This window comes from Anticarsia gemmatalis, chromosome 16, assembly GCF_050436995.1.
Source record: "Anticarsia gemmatalis isolate Benzon Research Colony breed Stoneville strain chromosome 16, ilAntGemm2 primary, whole genome shotgun sequence".
Classification (NCBI taxonomy): domain Eukaryota; kingdom Metazoa; phylum Arthropoda; class Insecta; order Lepidoptera; family Erebidae; genus Anticarsia; species Anticarsia gemmatalis.
Genome location: NC_134760.1, coordinates 1,060,367 through 1,082,934, shown reverse-complemented (window position 1 = coordinate 1,082,934; position 22,568 = coordinate 1,060,367). Strand labels below are relative to the sequence as shown.

The following is a 22,568-nucleotide window of genomic DNA, read 5'->3' as shown; positions in this document are numbered from 1 at the left end:
AGTATCTTTTTTATTTTGGTTTCTGTAAAGTGTCTCTTATTCTAAAAGCGCCTATCTGTAAATGAGCATCTAATACGAAAAGAAAATATTTGACGGGGCGCCCATTAGTGACATGATGACATATTCTTTGGCATCCTAACATCTGAGCGAGCGCACACTGTCGGAAAACCATGCCTTGGCACGCTAAAAGACTCCTCGACACCCTAAGGGCGCTGAAGCTTGATTAATGATGAATTCTGAACTTCAAAGTACACCTTCAATGTCTACCTTAAAACAAGATACAATAGATCAAAAGTATTTTCTACTTCTACTTACAAACACAACACACGCCGAGACCATGCGCGCAGTCGCCCGAGGCCCTGCCGTCCCTCTGCCGACAGTCGTACTGGTTGAGGCAGATGCCAGCCTTCGCGATACTGTACCCTTCAGGCTGGCACTCCCTCCCACCGCCCACCGGGAAGAAGTTGAGGACCTTGCCGAGGGCGAATAGGCCTCCTGGAAAGAAACAGTTCGTGTTAGCAAAATATTGAGTAGGTACAAGGGCTAATTATGTATATAAATTCTGTTTATTCTTTCTGCCATAGATTTTGAGATTGTGTGGGTTATCTAAAGGCTTTTTTAGTTCATCTTTCTTTACAACAGTGCTCAACCTAAATACCCATGAGTTGACTGCATAAAACTTTTTCATTCTTTAGATAACACACTATGAATGAATCCTAAGCCATGAGACCTTTTACAACGAAAATAAAAATTAATGATGCAATAAAATAAAATCTACTAGACTCACACATATCATTTAACTAGTGAAGAAATCAAATCATTACCATTGTACCACTATAACTAATAGTACAAGCATCGTCAAGAATAGAACAAAATTTCTTAAGCAATACAGAAAACAATTCATTACAAAGGAAAATTTTCAAGTTCAATTTCTCTACCTCGTATTGTTACAAAGTGCGTGGGCTGACGTTAAACATCTGTTAGTATTTATAATCCTTTGTAAAAGATATTACTGACGATCCAACGATAAACTACAAAGAGCATTAAAGCATTATTTATTGTGAACAATTATCTTGAGTTTTAAGGGCTCGCTTACACGATCTTCGAAATTTTGCGAAAATCAATACAATTATCGGCGCAGCGATGAATTTGTGTAACACATAGACGCGATACAATGAACTCTAGTCAAGTTGAATGCTCTAACTATAGTCAGATATGCCTGCATATAAACATGCGTGTTAAAATTACTGTACCTATATTTTCTAAAGAAGATGAAGAAAATATAGAAAGATAAAACCCACGGAACAACAGACACAAGAGGAAGGGTCATGTCACACGCTTTCAATGAAGATGGCTGTCGCCAAACTCAGCCGTTAACATTTAGGGTATGCTTCTCGGAGCTTACTTTATATGGCCGGCTTGACATGCCCACATTTCCTCTTGTGTTAGCTATTCCGTGATAAAACCGCAGTAAAACATAATGTCAAGCGAAAATAATTCTATCGACAATCGACAACTGGTTAGCTGTCCAAATAATATATATTATGTATGTTGTATGAAAATCTGACCCGCGCCTCTAGCGGGCACTAAAGAAACTATTTTTAAGATAAGATAAGACAAGATATTTTTTTATTTTGCAAACATGAATACAGTTAAAAAATATGTTAAATGTCAAACTCTCGATAATCACAGACCGGCTGTAGAGTGTTGAGATTTGCGCTACATGAGTTTAAATATTTAGTTTTCAGTACAACAGTGTATGTACCACCTAAATACTTTCAGAACACGAAAGGTAAACTCGCAACTACAAGATAGATAAAGCTAACATCTCGAAGAAGTATTTAATTCACGCCTTCCAGCAATTTGCATAAGAAAAACATCTCCTTTGTAGGCAAAGTAAGACCTTGTTTTAAATAAAAAAACAACGTTTAAGGCCCTTGAAAGACAGCGTTAAGCTAGGAATATACGCGAAAAATATGGCTGTTTACAGGGACGGATTATAGCACGCGAAACAAAATAAACAGAATAAGTAAAATATTTTTATTGTTAACACCTGTAGCTCTGCCGGATCTGTTGTTTATATTTATTTTGTCTATGTGTAAGGAAAGATTTGAGAAATTGAGGAAAAGAAAAATATACGGGACGGATAAAATTATGGACTATAGAGGGAAACTATTTTACATATCTTGGATTTTTTAACAAAATAAAAGAAACAGTGCTTCTATTTCAAAAATTAAACGTTGCTGCATACAAATATTTTTTATTAATGCTCATGTGAATAAAGACTTTTTGTGTATGTTTCCTTTTAGCAAAATCAGGTAATTTTTTTTTAAAGTACGTTGTATCCAGCCATTGCCAAAATTTATTCCACCGTTTATAACGAGACTGTGTATGAAGCAATAAATAAGCATGCAAGTGATATCGTAGGAAGTTGCGTTTTTTAATCTTAACTTGTACCCATGAGAATAACGCGCGTTGTTTTGCAATTTATATGCAAAAATAATCGTGTTTCCTTAAACTTAAAACATGTTTTTGCTGTAATATACTCGAAAGTTAAACGTACAAAAAATAGGTTTTTTTTTTTGACAATATATTTTATTACGTCCATTGCGTAGATCATCAATCATCTTTTATTTAACACTCTCACGTTAGCTACTCAAAACTTAAGTATCGCTAATATATTTATTTTTATTTTAATAAATCACATAACGATTTCTTCTGTGGTCTGGGGGTTGTGTATAAAGACTGCTGATAATGAGGGCTCGGATTCGATTCCTAGGTCCGGCTATCGGTCTTCTCTTATCTATATTACCTACATTTTTTCCAATAGTAGCTATAAGTTTGGAAACAGATCCGGTATATACCTCTTTGGCATTAGGCTCACCTCCACGAACGGTGGAAAGTTAGCAATGGCGAAACGTGGGTGTATTTTATGCAACTCTACTCTTTCAGATATAACAACCGTTATGTTATGCATGTAGGTACGTCAGAACATGTTAGATACTGACTTTTGCCCCGGATAAAATCGGCCTTGATTCGGTTTGACGTCATTAGACTTAATACATGCCTACACAGTCTAGACGAATGTTAATTATTGTATTCAAATAAGGTGATGAACTAGATAGCAACGAGAAATATTCCTTAACAACATGCATTTAAAGCTAAGACTAAACCAACAACCGATGATAATTGGAAATGAGAGATTACCGTACATTTTATATTACCCAACGCTTCATATCATGAAATGCGTACAACCGCGATATATTGTTAAAAATCTCTAATTAGTGACAACTACAGTAATTCAACCAAAATAACACAGACTAAACCTTATAACAAATAGCCAAATTTTAATAAAAACACATAACATCTTTAACGTATAAATTACAGCAGATACTATAAAAGAACTTACAATCGACCATTGCAGCTTAAGCAACCATTTTTAAAGCTTTATCTGCTGCAGCTTAAATGTCATCTATCTTCCATATTCTAAACGGCTTCCAACGACCCATTAAAACAACTTACACTAAACTGCTCAAAACTTTAAATCTTTGCTCCTAAGTTCGTCCCTGATCGCATGCAAGTAATGCCTCGAGATACTCTTTGGCAATGCATGTCGGGTTTCTAGAAAATTCTCATGTACACAGAAATTTTTCCTATGACATTATCTTACGAGTTTTACAGCGAAGATTGTCGCATTATCTTGTGTGAAACTTCGTTCGAAAATGGTAGCAAAGATTGCGAACCGAATTTCGATGTTAGTATTTATTTGCGAGACGATTATAGATTTGCTTGTTCGTGTAAATGGTTTGTGCTTACGTGGAAAGAATTTGAAAAGGACAAGAGACAGAATGAACTAAACTTTTTATTCTCGTCTTTCCATCTTGTGCATTTTTTTTGTGTGTGTAGTTTAGGATAGTAAAAATGGTTTTTATCAGTTATATTTGTAATATATGTGTAAAAAATGTTGAATAAAAATAAAACTTGAATTCAATAGGCCCTATTTGGGGGCTCCACAGTGACACGACAGATTATGACACTTGTTAAAAGTATTTTTTTTCATCGCATACCTAATTTGTCCCTAAATTAAAAGTATCTTAGAATCCTCTTAACCATTGTTTTTCTAGAAACATCCTCTGCTTATATCCAAACTCAAAACTCTGCATTGTCACGCTTTCGATCACAGAACCAACGAAGCATTATTTTCTAACGCCTAATATAAAACTACACAGATCAAAGTCAAGATATAAATATTATTTATAATCTAAACAAAAAATTAAGGTTACACGCATTTTGTTCAGCGAAGCAATCATTTAATTTACATGGCAATGTAGTTAATTAGATTAGAAATGTATTAACATAGTTGAAATTAGAGCAATAATATGTACCTCTAGATATATCTCCTTTGATCCAAGCCGTTTATGCAGATGCCAATTACAAGATCGCAGGTTTGATAATCCGGTCGAGTAATTCGCTTCTACTAGTTATTCGATTTTTTCTAGAATATTCTTGGTAAAGTAATTGCCTTATTAAGAAGATTGGTAATTTAATACATGTATATGAACGTATTAGTAATAAAAATTAAAATAAGCATGAGTTGCTACTATTGCTGCTTTATCACGTATACATGGATGTAACATTTGGTTAAAACGTGAGAAGATTAATAGAAAAAAATACCCGTGAAGAGAAAATATAAGTTCCTATCGACATAGGTAAATAATAAAGTGGTACCATACGAATAGAGACATGACGAATTTATAAGGGTCCCATTTTTGCTGTTGAGCTAAGGAACCCTAAAAACAAGATGAAAATATGGGCCAACTCACTATAAATTCAACAATTTACATTGCCTAGTTCTACCTGCACCAGACTAATATGTTTTGTACTAAATCAAAACTCTACCTATTTAAATACTGCTAATCGAATTGTACCGCAAACCGCAAAATTAACAAAATATTGATAGAACAGATCACGTGTATTCTGCACTGTATAAACCGCTCGCGTAATCTGCGGTAACTGGTATATTTTAGTTAGTAACCTGAGGTTAGATTATTAATTAACGAACACGCAGAATAAACTATTGTTTTAGTTGTTAAGTTTTTAAATAGCCTGTTGATTATGTTATTGGTTCAGGTAGGTCTTAGACAATTCAATAATCATCGTTTACATCTTAGAAACACATATATTCTCTTTTTACACTTTTTGTAGTAATTTGTGTTCAAAGAAAACAGACATTATAATTGAATCTTCCACTGAAACACGAAAAAATATGATCTCATCATATAAATTTTTATACTCTATAGAATTTTTCGTTGGTGATTAAGTTTTATGTCGAAATTGTTTTAGACAAATGACACTAACAACATAATACTTTGTTCCATTTTATGAAGGTAGTATAGCATTTGTGCTGCATCCCGACCTTCAAAATAAAACTTGCCAAAGACTGAAATGCGAATGCAAACATTAATCATTACAAACTTATATTTGAGATAAAATTTGACTACAAATAATATTACTTTCACTACCACGAAATATTAGTAGCAAAAAACCTTAATCTGTGACTGTCATCAACATTTCAAACACTGACTTTTTTGTCTTACTACAGACGTTTAGTTTTTTGTGCAACTACAAAAAAGTTTACTCCAGTTTCTTCACTGTGACAACCTTGTTTTGTAGCAGGGGTTGTCAACCTTTTAACATTGACCGAGTAAGTTATACTAAGCCTCACGATTTGAGAGATATCATAGTAATTGTATATTGTGTAAAATCTGAAAATATAAAAGTATAATAATATGAGTTGTCACGTGAAACAAACGGTAAGCATTAATTAGCCGATGTCTTTCCAGCAAGAATAAGTCGGCAAATGTAGACACTTCATTGACTTATACTTGTATTTTCCATGCAGGATTTACACCACTTTTCTTATTAATTTGAAGAGCTTTTAGTAGCACTGCTATTATATGCAAATATTAGGTACTTTAATATTTTATTAAGATAAAAAAAAACATCCTACATATCTTATAATTTTTAAATAATTTCCCCCCCAAATATTTACGAGCCCTGCTCCATCATGCTACATTGAGATACACGAGCGGACAAATGACCGAAAGTATAAAAGATACATCGCCTAACTGTTTCATAAACTGTCCGCGTTGATTGGGAATTTGACGGCCGAAATAACATTGATGTACATAATATTATATTTTTTATATTCATATTTTCATAACCCGTTTAACCTACTAATATTATAAATGCGAAAGTTTGTGAGTATGTATGGCTTTATGTAAGTTTTTTACTCTTTCACAATAAAACTAAGTGCCAGTCACCGACATTTGTAAACCCATAGCTGTACTGCTGCTGAGCAGTCTGCTTTAGTCATAAGCCCGATATTTCTTTAAAATAAATTGTTCACGCAGAATTTGCTAGGGCCGCTGAACAATATTTCACCACGCCGCTACCATTTTGTCCGGAGTTCGTGGGTTCCTTTTCCACACGGGGCAATTATTTCTGAGATCCGCAAATAATTGTTTCGGGACTGGTTATACTTTGTATCAGTTGTTTGTATGTTTCTAAAAGTCCCCGCGATTAGTGCAGGAGTAGTCTTTTTAAAAAAAGAGAAAAAATACTTGGTTGTCGATAGCCAATAACAAGTCGCTCCGCTGGTCCTGGCCTCAGCAGATGCATAAACTACAGCTTAAGTTACTAGTATTACTAAATTTCAATGTACTACCTCCTGGAGTCTCGTTTTCACCTTAATGTATTCTTGTTATACCATATTAAACATGATATTTAGAGTGGAAACATAATAACGCGCCCTTAATGTAATTATGTATTAAGACTAAATACTAATGAGATGTTCAACATGTTTATTTTAATTACGTTGTTTTAGAAATATGAAAGAAAGTTTTATTGTTTTTTATACTTTGGCAGCATTTTAACATGATTGATGTGGCGATATAGCTTACAAAGTTTTTCAAGGTCGGATATTTTTTTATACGCACTAATAACTTATTTTTTATAACAATAAATACATAATACGACAGGTACATACGAAAAATCTTTCGTTCCGTGGTGTAATTAAAACCTTGATTATGTTTTGATCGATTTAAATTAACGTTTTTAAATTTCACACCAAACTATAATACTAATATAATATTTACAGCAATTAATAGATAATAGAACTATTCAGCTATAACATTTTATATTTACCAAACAGCAGTAAAACATATAAAAATATTTTTGCCGTAAGCCATCATTCTAACCTTATTAGTGAAAGTAAATTAAGGTCGTGTTTTATATTACGCGCACTCATTGTAGTAACGTAAGACATTAGTCAAATTACGTTACTTTAGAAGTGTGCAAAAAATGACATACCTAATATACAGTAGCTTAAAACTGTTCATTAAGGTCACGAGTCTATTTTTAGCATTAGGCTTAAATGTATAAACAAGAATTGATGAACTTAAATACTTACAAAATACTTAAATGGCATACCTTATCGTATATTTCGTCTGCAAATATTATTCAAAATGAAATCAATAGTCAAAAACTTTGGTCTTCCTATTAATGACTAAGTCTGACAACCAGTCTTACCGAAGAATATCGTGTTATAACCCTGGTAACTGAGTTGTGGCGATCCGATAGCTTCAAGTAAAACACTGGCATTCGGCTGCATCCGGTGAGACTGGAAGCCGACTCCAACATAGTAAGACGAAAGGCTAGGCTGATATATTATTATTATCAGCCCATTTTCCCACTGCAGGGCAAATGGCCTCCCTTCCCACTTTCCACCTATCTGAGTCTGACACTGTTTCGTGCCAATCTTTATTAATTTAGGCTGATATTATATTGAACAGAAATTACTACCTTTACTTGATTGCAATAAAATAATTTCTAAACAGTCTCTATTACATCACGTACTACCCATACTTTCATCTTGTTTAAGCGAAAATTTCCATCGCTACGTATCGAGCGCAACACACGATCAAACTACTATCTATCGAAATTAAATCACACTGCAGACCAAAATAAAAGCAAATAAACAACACAATGACGTCGACTTTCCAAACGGATTGAATGCTTTTAAGTCTCAGAGTTCCGTGTGTTTTTACTGTTGAATATTTGAACTTGAACAGTAGCATTCATTGATGAAAACATTGGGAAGCTTCACAATATGAGGCATAATTATAATTTCACATATTATAGAAAAAAAAAAAAAATAAGTACTTAATTACGCGTACGTTTTGGATTTATAATGTAGGTATTTTAACGTAAGTCATGATATTGATATAGATGATGACATACAAAGATAAACAAATTACCTGCATAAGTTATCAATATATGTATGTGCACCTATAAAGTAAAATATTGTAATCATCATCAATATGGGACCGGAGTCCTTCCCAAGCTCCTTGCACTATCTACACGTTATAAATGAACATGGTCTATTGCGTCAAGAACGAAAGAACAAACAATACGCATTTTCATTAGCACGTGGTCCAGATGCCATTTGAAACCCAACGGCGAGATCAAAACAACTTCTAATACTAAGCTTATTACCTGTCTACTCAAAAGAGAATATTCATCGATAATGTCGATGACATATAATTAAAGTGAGATAGCCATCGCAAGCTGTCTCGAATGTCAGGAGTCATAATTAGACGCTCGATCGAAGTTCGATAGTGTCAAAATATTGTAACCACTAAAAGTTAAATCGAGCACAATGATCGGGCGATTTTAATAATTAAATAGAAGATTTGATTTTGTAATTTTATTCTTAGAGGTAATTTATTTTTCTAATTCAACGCATAGATCCTATTTTCGTATAGTTAGACTTATAGAATTTAATAATATGTACTATTTGCTTATGTTCTTTAAATATTGCTACGATTCACTGGCGTAAAAAATGCTATTGATGCATATAGTTAGTGAGGCTGAGCACTTAAGTCTACCCAAGCTAATTCTAGATAATACTAACGGTTATAAATTTATAAAAAAGTACTATTCATCTTTTATTCTCCAATTTTAAACTCAAATCAATGGATTTATTACCTTCTAAGTTGACTATTTATCATCAAAGACCGAAAATACAAAACCAAAAAAGTCTTCAACCACCTAATACCATTCTAACTTTATAACACTAATTGACTCTATCCACAATTATTTATATAGCTGAACAACTCATCAAAGTGCCTCTCGATACTCCATTACGGAACCTCTAAAACAAAACATCCTATTTTTGTTTTTCCTAGCATTTGGAGATACCGGATCATCTGCTTCTATTTCGCTTTCACTCTGCGATAAGGTTGTCTGTTAAAAGGCATTACTTTTACTTGCACTAGAAGCAATTGCATTGATTTAATGACCTACTATTGTAGTATTCGATATCCGTCTAGATGGTTGCTCGAGGCTATTTTAAAGACGGTGAACAAATATGTTATTGTTTTGTTATCAATATGAATTATTGTTAAGTAGTAGTTAGTAACCGTAATCGGCGGAATGACAAGATCTATACCTCATGTTGAATGAAGCAAGTGAAGTTTGAAAGGATCGTAGCAAGTGGCGATCTTTCGTCTCTGCCGACTCCAGTGAAACAAAAGGCAGGATTGTACGTAGTCTTTAGTAGTTAAGAGGACCGGTCTATGTCCGCCCGCCGTACTGTGTACTTGTACAAAGAAACCTCAGTGTATGGGCACCAGAAACCAATTGAAATGTTCGGCAAGTCATAGTCATAATTATTTGTTATGCTACTTATTTCTACAATAGAATGCGCGAAAATGATGCCACAGGCGATAGCCGCCTACAAAAAAGTTTTATTTATTGGGTTTAAACAGAGTCAATTTTAAATAATGACTAGGTTTTTTTAGCAGGAATAATAGCTACTTGAAAAGTAAGGTGTGGTCAATCAATGAGTCAGCGTACTAAGAATGTAATTGTGAAGCGAAGATTAATATGTTAGTGCCATTAGCTTGGACTTTGGACAGTAAGTAATAAATTACGCTTAAAAGATTTTAAATTTTAGGTATCTAATGTGTAGTTTCACCTTCAAATCACTTAGATTTCTAAGCTCAACTCTCCTGAATATATATTATTATAACATGTTAGAATTAACAAAACGACGGTACCTTATTTATTCAATAATTCCGTCTTCTTATTTATTAAATTATTAGGTCTCTGTGTAACCCCGTAAAAAAGGCGTTATTTTAAATACGTATGTATTCAATGCGTCATTAAATAACGGTCCAATATTACACAATCATCGAAAAGATAACTCTACCGATTACTAAATATAACAAGCTCCCTTTAAACTTAATAAATTCTGACAAAAATACGCAAACAAAATGTAACAACGAACATCCTTTTGAATATCGACTAACCGCATTATCAAACCAATACATAAATCTACCGCATTCTGACGTCACAAGTCACGAACACTCACAAAGATCCTCGCACCGCTGACCACAGACGTATAAAAATAAATTTGAATTTTAACGCACTTTCGCCCTCCACTTCAAAGATAAAGTATTCTATTTGAGAGCTCATCATAAATGTATTGCATATTGAAACGTCTCGGCCTAAAGTTAAAAATCGTTTCAAAGATTTGTAACTTGATATATTTTTCTTGGTAAATGTATGAATATCTAAATTGGTTTGTAGAATGTTTAAGATTTTTTTGTTTATCATGACACTAAATACGTATACGTAATACGTAATAAAATGTGTAGAGAGAAGTGTATAATATACACCCACACACTGTCGTAAAGGGAGCGCGCCTTTTGCCTAATTTTAAAACAAAAATTTGTAAGGCCACTTTTCCGGACTTGGGAATTGAACCTTTTAGATAAGTCGTCGCATCACCTCAAGGCCAATCCACAGAGCTAGGCATTTCACGTGCGAAAATTAAAATATAAATTCGAAAAGTGTGAAGAACACCGCAACTTTCTAGAAAATCTCACTTCAAAATTTAAATAAGCCTCCCAAAATTAGCATACGTTGAACCGAAAAACAATCAAGTTAGGAATCCCTCGGTCATATTCTGTTATTTTAATATTGCACGATACATTAACCTTTATGTAATCGTGTTGGAAGCTAATGTTCCCTGACGATTTACTGTCCGATGTTCGCGTTATTAGCTCTGCGGGAGCGTTCCGGCGTCTTAGGACAGTGGTTAATTGGAAATGGAGCATGCCTTATTCTGTGGTTTAAAGCTATGATAAGTAAAATCTTTTTTAAAGCAAATGATATAATCTACAGAAATTATGCTTTAATTTTCGGTTATGTTAATCTAGAATAATCCATACTAATATTATAAATGCGAAAGTAACTCTGTCTGTCTGTCTGTCTGTCTGCTACTCAATCACGTCTGAACTACTGAACCAATTTGCATGAAATTTGGTATGAAGATATTTTGATACCCGAGAAAGGACATAGGCTACTTTTTACCCCGGGAAAATGACGCATTTCCCGGGAAAATTCATAAAATTCAACGAAGTCGCGAAAAATCAATATTATAATGACATTGAATTAACAAAATTCCGTTGCCATGGCAACTGTTTTAATGGCGGATATGCCTTAGCGCGACTTCGTTATACTAAGAGATATAAATAATTTTGAGAATATTTTTCGTGAAAAAAAAGCATATTTTATAACAGTAAAAAGTGTTACAAAAACATGGAAAATTCTGACCCATTCTCTCTTGTGTGACGCAAGCGAAGTTGCGCGGGTCAGCTAGTACATAATATATTACCGCAACGCATTAAAAGTGCAGGGTTTTGTATATTTATCAGCATCTAAAGGATATTGCATAGAAAGAAAGAAAAGTTTGATGACTGATGTTGTACTCGACAGCAATCAGATTGCTTATTTTACCATATTTTGCAAGATTAAAATGACAACTCAGCCTTACAAATCAGAACAACTAAGCCTTTGCATACTGTTACTTACAATGGTTGTTTCCTAACCACTGCATCCAAATATGTTTAATTATAAAGAATAAATGCAATTACTTTTGAACACACGAATTCAATTGAAAACCACGATTTAACAATACACATAGAGCTAACTACAGTCTATTGTGTTGAACGAATGATTCGATTTGTTTCTGTGTGATTGAACATTTTGCATGCAGCGGCAAAGCCAATGAACAAGCCTATAGTTGTGGCCAAACGGATTACTGATGCTCCGATTGATTTCCTAGTTCATTTATAAAGGTGTTGCTTTGTAGCTGTTATTTGGCAAAATATAGAATGACTATAGGACTATAGAATAGGCTTATTTTGTCTGCTATTCATATGAGATTGAACATAAAAGGTATCTGATACGTACATAGTTAACTTGAACTTTGTATTCAAAGAGTTAAAATAGACCGCGATAACTAATGATCGGTAATTACATATTATGTACCTAGGTACTTTTTGATAAATTAATTTTCCAAAAGTAAAAATGTACCAAAAGCCGTGTATTTTCTATTGCGCAGCATTTCCATTGCGCAATGGTGAAGGTTGTCGTCACGCGATCCCCACACGGAAAAAAAAATGTGCGATTCAGAAATAGGTATGATTCTGGTTGTAATTTGTCTCTGTTGTATGGCTGTAAAAGCCCCCGCGACATATGAGAAATTCTTAGCGCGGAAGATGTCTCTTTATAAAAAAACTTTAAATTATCATCAAGTGATAAGAAAAGCAAAAGCATTAATGTTCTATTTACTGCTGTTCAATGTTTACCGCCTAGGCCATGTGGTGACTGTAATAATTTCTCTAGGCCATAAATGAAAGTTATATAGTCGTGGTTTGTGTAGTCTAATCACAATTGGACGGCGACCGCAACACTGTTTCACAGCATAAGAAGACGGTACTTTCCACCATGACTATGAAAAATATTTCATGCTTTTACACATCGAGAGTTAGCCACTTTTGTAGTGTAGTCCGTACTGCATCTGACTGCTGATTATGACGTCTCGGGTTCCGTTCCCAGGTCGAAACGAAGTACTATTGATCTTTTCTAATTTATATCAACCTACCCTTTCTTCCAACTATGTTAGAGTCGGCTTTCAGTCTCATCAGATGCAGCTGGATACTGGTATTTTAAATGGAGAGACTGTCTTTCCGACCTCCTCAACATTAGTTACCTGGGTTACACGATACCCTTTGGTAAGACTGGTTGTCAGACTTTCATTCTTCTAGCTACTGGTAAAGAATGTCAAATTTACAAACGTGACATTCGAGGCCCAGAATTTAACGTGCTCTCCCAAACACGAAAATAAATGTATAACAAATCGCGTTACATTTTCAAAACAAAACAAACAAGAAACAATTCTGAGATACATTATCAAGCAAGAACGAATAAAGAACAGTCCACAAACATTCACGGAACATTAATCACTTGGAGACTCGAGAGGTTTTTTATACAATTATACGTCTAAGCAATTACCAGGGTGCCCCAATAAATGTAACCGCAAAATTAGTTTGAAACACAGTAATCTGATTATGAATACTCTTAGAGCCGGTTCCACAGTTAATTTTTAAGGAATAAGTGTCAGATAACCTATCCGGAACCTGTCTGCTAAAACAGGTGACTTTTATAAATAGGCCGACAACTTTGTAGAGGACCTCGTTCTAGCAGAGGTAAACATTTAGAATTTAGAACATCAGTGACCAACAGGTTTATGTAGCTGAAGGTTGCTTATTTAATATGGCTACTTTTTTTGGAAATACCCTAGATCTCTTAACTATAATCTAAATCAATCATGGATATCAAGGTATCTACAAAGTTGTCAGACTATATTTAAAAGTGTGGTCTCGGGTTCGATTCTTGGGTCGAGAATTCGTCCCCCGAGCAATTACGACGGCACGCCAATAAACGTGGACTAACCGCAAAATTAGTTTGAAAGACAGTAATCTGATTATAAATACTCTTAGCCGAATAACGAGGATCATCTTGGGTCGAAATTCTGTCTCAATCGCTTCGAGATTAATTAATAGATGATGTTGCGATACGATTGATGGGTTTGATCATTTTGAATGATAGAGTCATGTAGCGGTCAGTCCCAGATGCTTCGGTTCGTAATTACCATGCTTGCTTTTCTCTATAGTAACAGAAGGAAACAGTAAATCTGTAATTGCTCGAATAAATTATATTTAAGAATCACATAGAAAGGGGAGCATATTTTTTACCCAATATCTAAACAGGCATAATATGGTTGACTATGAATTTGAAAATGAATTTCCATTTACGAGTACGAGAGCTGAATTTACTAAATTGCAGGAAGTATATGTAAAATTAAGATTATATTAATATTCAGGAGAATACGATCGGGAAATTATTACTTACTAGCTGACCCGCGCAACTTCGCTTGCGTCACGTAAGAGAATCATAATTTTCCCCGTTTTTGTAACATTTTTCACTGGTACTCTGCTCCTATTGGTCGTAGCGTGATGATATATAGCCTATAGCCTTCCTCGATAAATGGGCTATCTAACACTGAAAGAATTTTTCAAATCGGACCAGTAGTTTCTGAGATTAGCGCGTTCAAACAAACAAACAAACAAACAAACAAACAAACTCTTCAGCTTTATAATATTAGTATAGATTCATGCACAGCGCCAAAACATATTTATTTATTAAGTAGTTATAGTTTAAACTACTAGCCCGACTTATAACTTATTTTACACGAAACCTCAACAAATTATACACTTTATCGGAAATTGTTGAAAACGGCATGAAATAATGTTCAGTAGATTTTGAGCTAATCGCGACAAAACAAACAGACGGACAGACACAGCAAAGGGATTTTATTTTATAATACGTAATGATAGCAATACTACTACTAATGTGATACTTTATGTTACGTTCAATTGCACAAAGGTAATTTTCAAAACCAGTGAACACAATCAGTAGCAGTAATTAGCAATTTTCAATAAATTATCGTATTACTAATTAATAATGCAATGTTATTGGTTGTACATTAACACATTATTGGTTTCATTTCCGGGCAATTAATTTGGTATATTCGGTTCCTGTGTGTTTTTCCTGGTAAAGCTACATATATATTGTACATATTAGTTGCTAGTATATAGAAATTAATTTCGGCTACGAGACGACGGAATAGGAGGCTTCTTTATATTTCGTACTAGCTTTTACCCGCGACTTCGTCCGCAACCTGAATTTTCCCATAGGAATGCGTCATTTTCCTAGGGTGAAAAGTAACCTATGTCCTTTCTCGGGTATCAAAATATCTCCGTACAAACTTTCATACAAATTGGTTCTCTAGTTTAGGCGTGATTGAGTAACAGACAGACAAACAGAGCTACTTTCGTATTTATAATATTAGTATGGATATGGATTTACGATTATTTTGGGAGTGTTCAGAGATATTCAACATACACCAAGATCTTATTGCAAGTCGTGATAGTTTAAAATCGTTAAGTACTATTCATCTTGCCATTCTACTGGTTAGTTAATGCAATGGCACTGGCAGTGAGAATTATTTTGATAGAGTCTTTATTCTTCTCATCGTATGGTTAGCGGTCAACCTAGTGTCAAAGTTGTTTCAGCCGCCCGAAGGCCTTTGACGTGACTTAAAGTCTTTACTGGTGAACACAAACAGAAAGTTCTGGAAGACGTAAAATATATGTGAACTTATCATCATCCCTTACATATTCAGTAATATAAGACTAGTTTTGTATATAATTAAAAACACTAAATAAGTTTATTAAACTCTTGTTCCACACCTCAAAGCAAAATTATATCAGGAGCAAAATGCAGTTAGTTTAATTATCATCTCTTTACAATATAATGGACTGATACTCGAACACTAAATGCTTATTGGCTTGAGGCTATTATTATGCTCTTACGAGCAATTTAAAGTAGATGACAGATATATTGACTTTTAAACTGTTTCAACGCAGCAAAAAGGTGCAAAAAAAATGTTTTATGTTGTCGAATTTTCAATGACAAGCTCCACTAGCTTCGGCCCGTGACTTCGCACGTATAAAAAGATTCAGTAAAAATCCAGCTTTTAATTGGTTATGCTTGAAAGAGTACCTACATATTACAATGTCATACATTCTCATAAAATTTCATAATTAGGATTTTATAGTATTAATACCGTAAAAACAAAAAGTAAAACATACTAAAGGGGCTTCCTTACTGGTAGAGAAATCTTGTCTTATTGTCACCTCTTACAATCTTTTTTAGAAACTGCTTATTAAGCTTATTATAAACAGGGAAAGCCCAGGCACTAAGTGGTCCTTCATCTTCATTTTGGTTATGTATTCGCAAAAACTTGATTGATTTAACAAGTATCAATTGACATATAAAAATTCAAGTACCATATAATGAAGCAACTCTTTCATCACTTGAGCTAAAATGTAAAAACAAGTTTCTTTTAATTCGTATAAAATATTGGTAAAGCATTAATAATGATGGCCAGTACTTTTCTTTTTGAATCTGGTAACTGAGGATTTCTTTTTTTGTGAGATTCGCGAATACTGACTTTACCTAATCTAGCTTGTTGATTGTGCGTAAGGTGTGTGATTTACATAGCTACAGTATTATTACAATATGTTTTCATTAGACATGGGTTAAGTTTTTTTTTAACCCGTTACTGTCTCTCTGCTGGGCAAGGGTCTCAAGCCGAACGAGGGAGAGGATTAGGCCTTGAGTCCACCACCTGTCCAAGGGTTTGACTGGCTCCGTGGCGCAGTGGTTTAAGTCGCCACGCCGCTACCATTGCATACACGAAACAATTATTTGTGCGATCGGCAAATAATTGTTTCACACACTAGCAATTCTTAGTGGGGGAGCTGTCTTCAAAAAAAAGTTGGATACATCGTCGAAATAACTCACCAATCTAAGAAATAATTTTTTTTAGGGTTTAACTGTAATCAGATAAAAAATACCTGAGACTATAACTGCACCTTGAAAGGTTCTAGCAGTATCTAAGGTAATAAATACAAAAAGCACTTCATTACTAGCTTGCCTTGTTCGACACTACCCGCATATCAGTATTTTATGTCCAAGGTATTTCCTAGTGACCTTTGTAAACTTTCACAGAGACCTGAGATAAAGCCGACAGTGTCTTAGGTCACGGGAACTAGGTAGATAGGGCTCACTTAAAGTCTGGACATTTATAGTGAACATTTTGGTAGAAAGTGAAATTACTGGTTAGATAGAGGCTGTAGCTGTAAAGTTTTAGTGCTTTAGGAATTAATACTAATTGGTAATACATACATACATAGTATACCTAACATACATACATATAAAATCAGACCTTATTACCCATATATACCAAAGACTTATAATATTGAGGCAGAAGTCTGTCTGTGACTTTTACGGTCAGAACCACTGATCTGATTTTGATGGAATTTATCATAAAGCTATGCCGCGACTCATATTGGAATCATACCATTCGTTACACGAGTGGATATCTTAATCTTTCTATCTTAAAACAGGAAAGGTTATAGAAGCCGACTGAAACTAGATTATGCGTAAGCTTTTATTTGCTTTAGCAAAAAATGCAATCTTAAAACTCTGATACTGAAACAATCTATACTAATATTATAAAGCTGAAGAGTTTGTTTGTTTGAACGCGCTAATCTCTGAAACTACTAGTCCAATTAGAAAAATTCTTCAGTGTTAGATAGCCCATTTATAGAGGAAGGCTATGGGTTATATATCGTTACGCTACGACCAATAGGAGCAGAGTACCAGTAAAAAATGTTACAAAAACTGGGGAAAAATATGACTCATTCTCTCTTATGTGACGCAGTATATAATAAAGTTTAAAATGAATTCAGTAGTAATAACTTCGAGCAACTAGGTTAACAAGGTTAATCTCAAAGCACAACTATTGGAAAAGGTAAATTTGTGACCAATATATTGTTTGTAGTATGCAGGTTATCAATGTACATACAATTAAGCAAATCGTCATAAATGTTGATAATCTTTTACACCCTAATTAACATGGTTGAATAGATTACATTGCTCACTAAGCAATTATTGACGCAGTTTTACACTCACGACTAATCGGAACATAGCTTAATAATATCAGTCGCTCTCTGTACTCAACCATTAAGGTGTCTGCCCAGAGTTTTAAATATCATAATAAACTAAAGCTAGTGAGACGACCCTCACACGGTCATTTAATTCCAAACTCAGAACAGCTTGTAATAAACTAGCCAGATAACTGAAATATACTTATAAAGATATTATTAAAATCATACAAATTTACAAATTTGAGCTTGTATACATACAAGCTCAAAACATAACATAAGTACTCGTAACATAAAATAAGTACTAGTACAACCTAACCTAGCCTAGCGTGCGTGCACAATGCAGTGAAGCTATTAAGTTATCCCTATTAGTTATTTGCTTTACAAAATACTATTAAATGATCGCCGTGGTAATATCCCGCCCCTTCAGCCGTTTAGGAAACCTAAGTTTGGAAACTGGTTTCCTAAAAGTATTTTTTTATACTTATACGTAACTGGTTTCTTAAAAGGATTTTTTAATACTTATAGGTAACTGGTTTCCTAGAAGTACTATGCTTATGTTAATAGCCACCTATACGAAACTACTAACCACATTTCAGTAGAAATCTTTACCGTCATTGATTATTTTGGCTTTTGTTGTAATTAATTTAAACCGTAATTGTACCATTTATGTGGTTATTTAATCAAATAAATAAACTCCTAAAACATAAATACAACTCTTCTTAAGATTAAATAAAAACAATTTCCTTAGTTAAATTAAAACAAAAATGCTTTAGGTGAAATTATTTCAATACAGTGCCCCGCAGTTATTACTCCATTGTTCAGGTCATTTATTGCGTTATCAATTTCATTATCTATTTCTAGGTAACCTTTCATTTTTTTGCAGTTATTATTAAAAATATTAGTAACTTTAGTTTCCTTAATCAAAATTTCTAGTAAATTGGCAACTGTAACATTTTTCTTGCCAATGTATCTGTTAATCCGGCTATGCCAGCCTCCCAAATTGTTCGTTGTCCTGACCTGTTCCTTACTACAGCAACAAGTTTTCTTAATGACACTATTGTTTAACCATTCTTTTTTAAAATATGTATTGAATTTTTTTATATCCTCACCAGAAGGGGACATTTTCATCACGTACTGAATACCACTTTCTATGAAATTTCGTGGCAATCGTGCGATCCCGGCACACCGTGAAACATGGCGTTTCTTGGCATGGGTTTATATTTTCAGGATTTTACTCTTTCTGATTAAGCATCTATTATAATGGAAATAGCATCCTTTAATTTTAATTCCTGAGTTAACTTGACGTATTGCGTTCATAGCAGATATACAAAAGAGGTTATTAGTTATACAGTTACCTATAAGTATTAAAAAAACCTTTTAGGAAACCAGTTACCTATAAGTATTAAAAAATCCTTTTAAGAAACCAGTTACGTATAAGTATAAAAAAATACTTTTGGGAAACCAGTTTCCAAACTTAGGTTTCCTAAACGGCTGAAGGGTATCCCGCTTACTAAAAACTCTTATCAATATGAACTTTAGTATAAATCGTATCGTATAGTATAAAGGATCTCATGATAAAGTGAGAGAGTATCTAAGTTCAACCGCATGGCAGTCCCTCAGGACCGGTGGCGATGTAGCGTCGCTAAATAACTAATACTGTAGTTTTCATGTCTCATATTGATCTTGCTCCGGGTGATATTATGTTGGTACGAATTACGGTTTAAGTCAATTTATTTATAGAAGAAACTAGGGGTAGTTACAAGCATTTATTTATTTTATTAAGAACGTGATGAAAATTACGTCTTAGTTCCCATTCCTTTGGAATGGATAAGGCAACGCAGAAAAGTAAACCCTATCGTAAACCGGGATTTGCGCTAGGAAGAAGACAAAAAAGGGATACTCTTTTTAAATACTAAATTGCTCTTAAAATTATATTGTTAAACAGATTTTCAGGAATTTTTCAACAACGGCTATTAAGAATAAGCGTGTTCATAGCTCTTGTCTCAATAACTAATATCAATTTCTTTTTATAAACACGCAAGTCACTAAATAGCTTAAAAATAACTAGTAGTAATACCCATCATACTACAGTAATAAATAAGTTTTCAACTGTCAAGGTGTCTTGAACTGGGTACTTACTAGCTAAAAATAAACAGGCTTACTTCACAACCTGTTCTAACTAGGTGACAAGGGATTATTTCTAATAGACTGTACAACATGCTTTTATATGTATTTCTATCTGACGTATGACATATGATGATGTTGTATCTTAGTTAAGGAGGTCAATACGGACAGGGGTTGAGTGTTCGATTCCGTAACGAAAATATTAAAGTGATTTAAATTGTACTTGGTGCTTTTTGTATGTAATTATATTTGTTAACACAAGACTCGCTACTTGTGCAGGAATTGTATTTAATACTATACATACAGATAAAACGACGCCTATTTCCATTAGGTGAAGGCAGGGACCAAAGATCGCCTTAGAAAGAATCCTTACAAACTTCCTTTGCTTCATTCACATCCATACGTCTTGTCATACAGATTTTTATAACAGGGTATATATTATGAATACGCACACGCAGACATTTATCGTATAAAAATTGGAAATGTATAAAATGATTTAATGCTAAGAGGATCATGACAAACTTTGCTTGACAAAATACGACTACAATTTTCTCTTTTTGTAAATTGCAACATTTTAAAAAGTCGTAAATAAATGTCAATGTATTAAAATGAATAATGTTGCCATGTATGAGCTGTCATTTTAAATAATAAATCTTTTTTAATATTTTGTGTCGTTTGCATTAGCCGTTCTGTATTCTTTAAACTATGTGGGGAAATGGGTCACGTGAGATATCTTTAAGACCTTAATCAGGTCATTATAGTAAAAGCAAAAGTGACTACTAATTTGACTACTGCAAAAGAGATTAAAGTAGCTTGTATTTTGCTTGACGTTTTGGCACAGGCTGCATTGGCCGTAGGTAGCAGTTATAGCAGCATTATAAATGTAAGCTAAGTTAATACTGAAGATAGATTATCGAAACGGGCCGTTTATCAACATTTCATATCTAGGTAACATTTGTGAGTTGCGTGTCCCAAGACATAATTGGACATCATCAAACATGTATTCGCAAAATATAAATAATTCAGAGGTAGTGCAAACCTATATCCCAAAGTAAGGGTGAATGACCTCTACAGGGCGTGTGACCGGGACCGGTCGGCGACATCGCTACTACTACTACACGTTTATAAAGAAAACTTGTAAATGTACTCCACTTATAAACCTACTGATGTTATCATATTATGTTAGAAAGTTTAGGTAACTTATTCCCTATGCGTTGCCAAAACTTCGTCTAATATTGTTAAAGGAATAGTATTTTATCTGTTGTGGTAAAGTTGGCTACCTACATATGTATTTCAATACAATTTAGCAGAGTAATAGATCGGCAAAGGACTACAATTTTAAACTTTATCTATTTTTATAAAAGCAATCGTATCTTATCTATATTTGCCAAAGTAAAAAAACTATTTCATTTTTTTTTTCAAAGTACAAAGGCTACCTTTTTGAAGCATTACAGGCGGTCTTAGGGAAGAAACCTTCTCTACCGTGGGAATCTAAGCTCATAAAAAGAACTTTTAGACATATTTCTTAAAGAAATATTTTGATTACAGTTGATAAATTAGTCACTAATATTAAAAGAAACTTACATAATGTGCCAAACTAAAATTTTATTTCTACTGAATTACATAATCAAGAAAAATAACTAATATAACAAAATTACTTTTATTTTACTTACACTAAGTACCTAAACCTTCACAAAGTCATTTAAAATTAATCTCAATATTAGTTTTGAAACGGCCATGTTTTAATTAATTTCTAGTTTTCATCTACAAGTTATTACTTGATTGAATAAGTAAGTTTTCTCAAAGGAATTAAATAGTTAGTGAATCAAGTCCCGGCATTGGTTACTTAATAAGTTAAGAAACTTAAACACAGTTATACGCTTCAGTTAAGTTATTACGATTCTGATTGAATGTTGCTCTTTGACAGATTTTGTGCTTTTAGTGATGATATTAGGATGTGACATCAGCCATGCATCAGCCCCATAAACTTATCTACGAGTAGGTATGTATTATGATATGGTAATAAATGCAATACATTTTATTTACCTTGATTTGCCTAGCGTTAAAATGCAAATTGTAATTCGGGATACTTTCTCTGTTTGTGCAATTAGCTAGGACCTCTTTAAGTATATACAGATGCTTATTACCAAATCACAGTTTGTCGGATTCCCTTATATTGCAGTGGTAAAATGTAAGCGAGAGCGAGTTATTAAGCGATAACGAGTAAAGTTATTATAGGAAACTGCTTCTTTTTCTTTTGCTTTAATATCGATATTCTGACAAAATTGCTATGAAACTATAATACTACTTTCATCACTATAGAAACATACATACACGAGCAATTATAACAAAAGTATATAGAGTGGATGAAGCAATATAACTGTATGGATCGTTTCAAATAACGTCCAGCCTCCATCTACCCCATGGAAAAAGAACCTTATTTAATGTAAGAAC

General features: G+C 33.7%; 1 protein-coding gene across 2 annotated transcripts in view; it reads right to left on the bottom strand.

Annotated features, from left to right (window-relative positions):
* LOC142979340 (uncharacterized) overlaps nucleotides 1–22,568 on the bottom strand; it is a 51,667-nt gene that overhangs the window by 15,158 nt on the left and 13,941 nt on the right. For both annotated transcript variants that reach the window (XM_076124199.1, XM_076124200.1), the window contains exon 2: nucleotides 316–495. In XM_076124199.1, coding sequence (XP_075980314.1) covers nucleotides 316–495 — 180 coding nt within the window. The remainder of the gene's footprint in view (nucleotides 1–315; nucleotides 496–22,568) is intronic.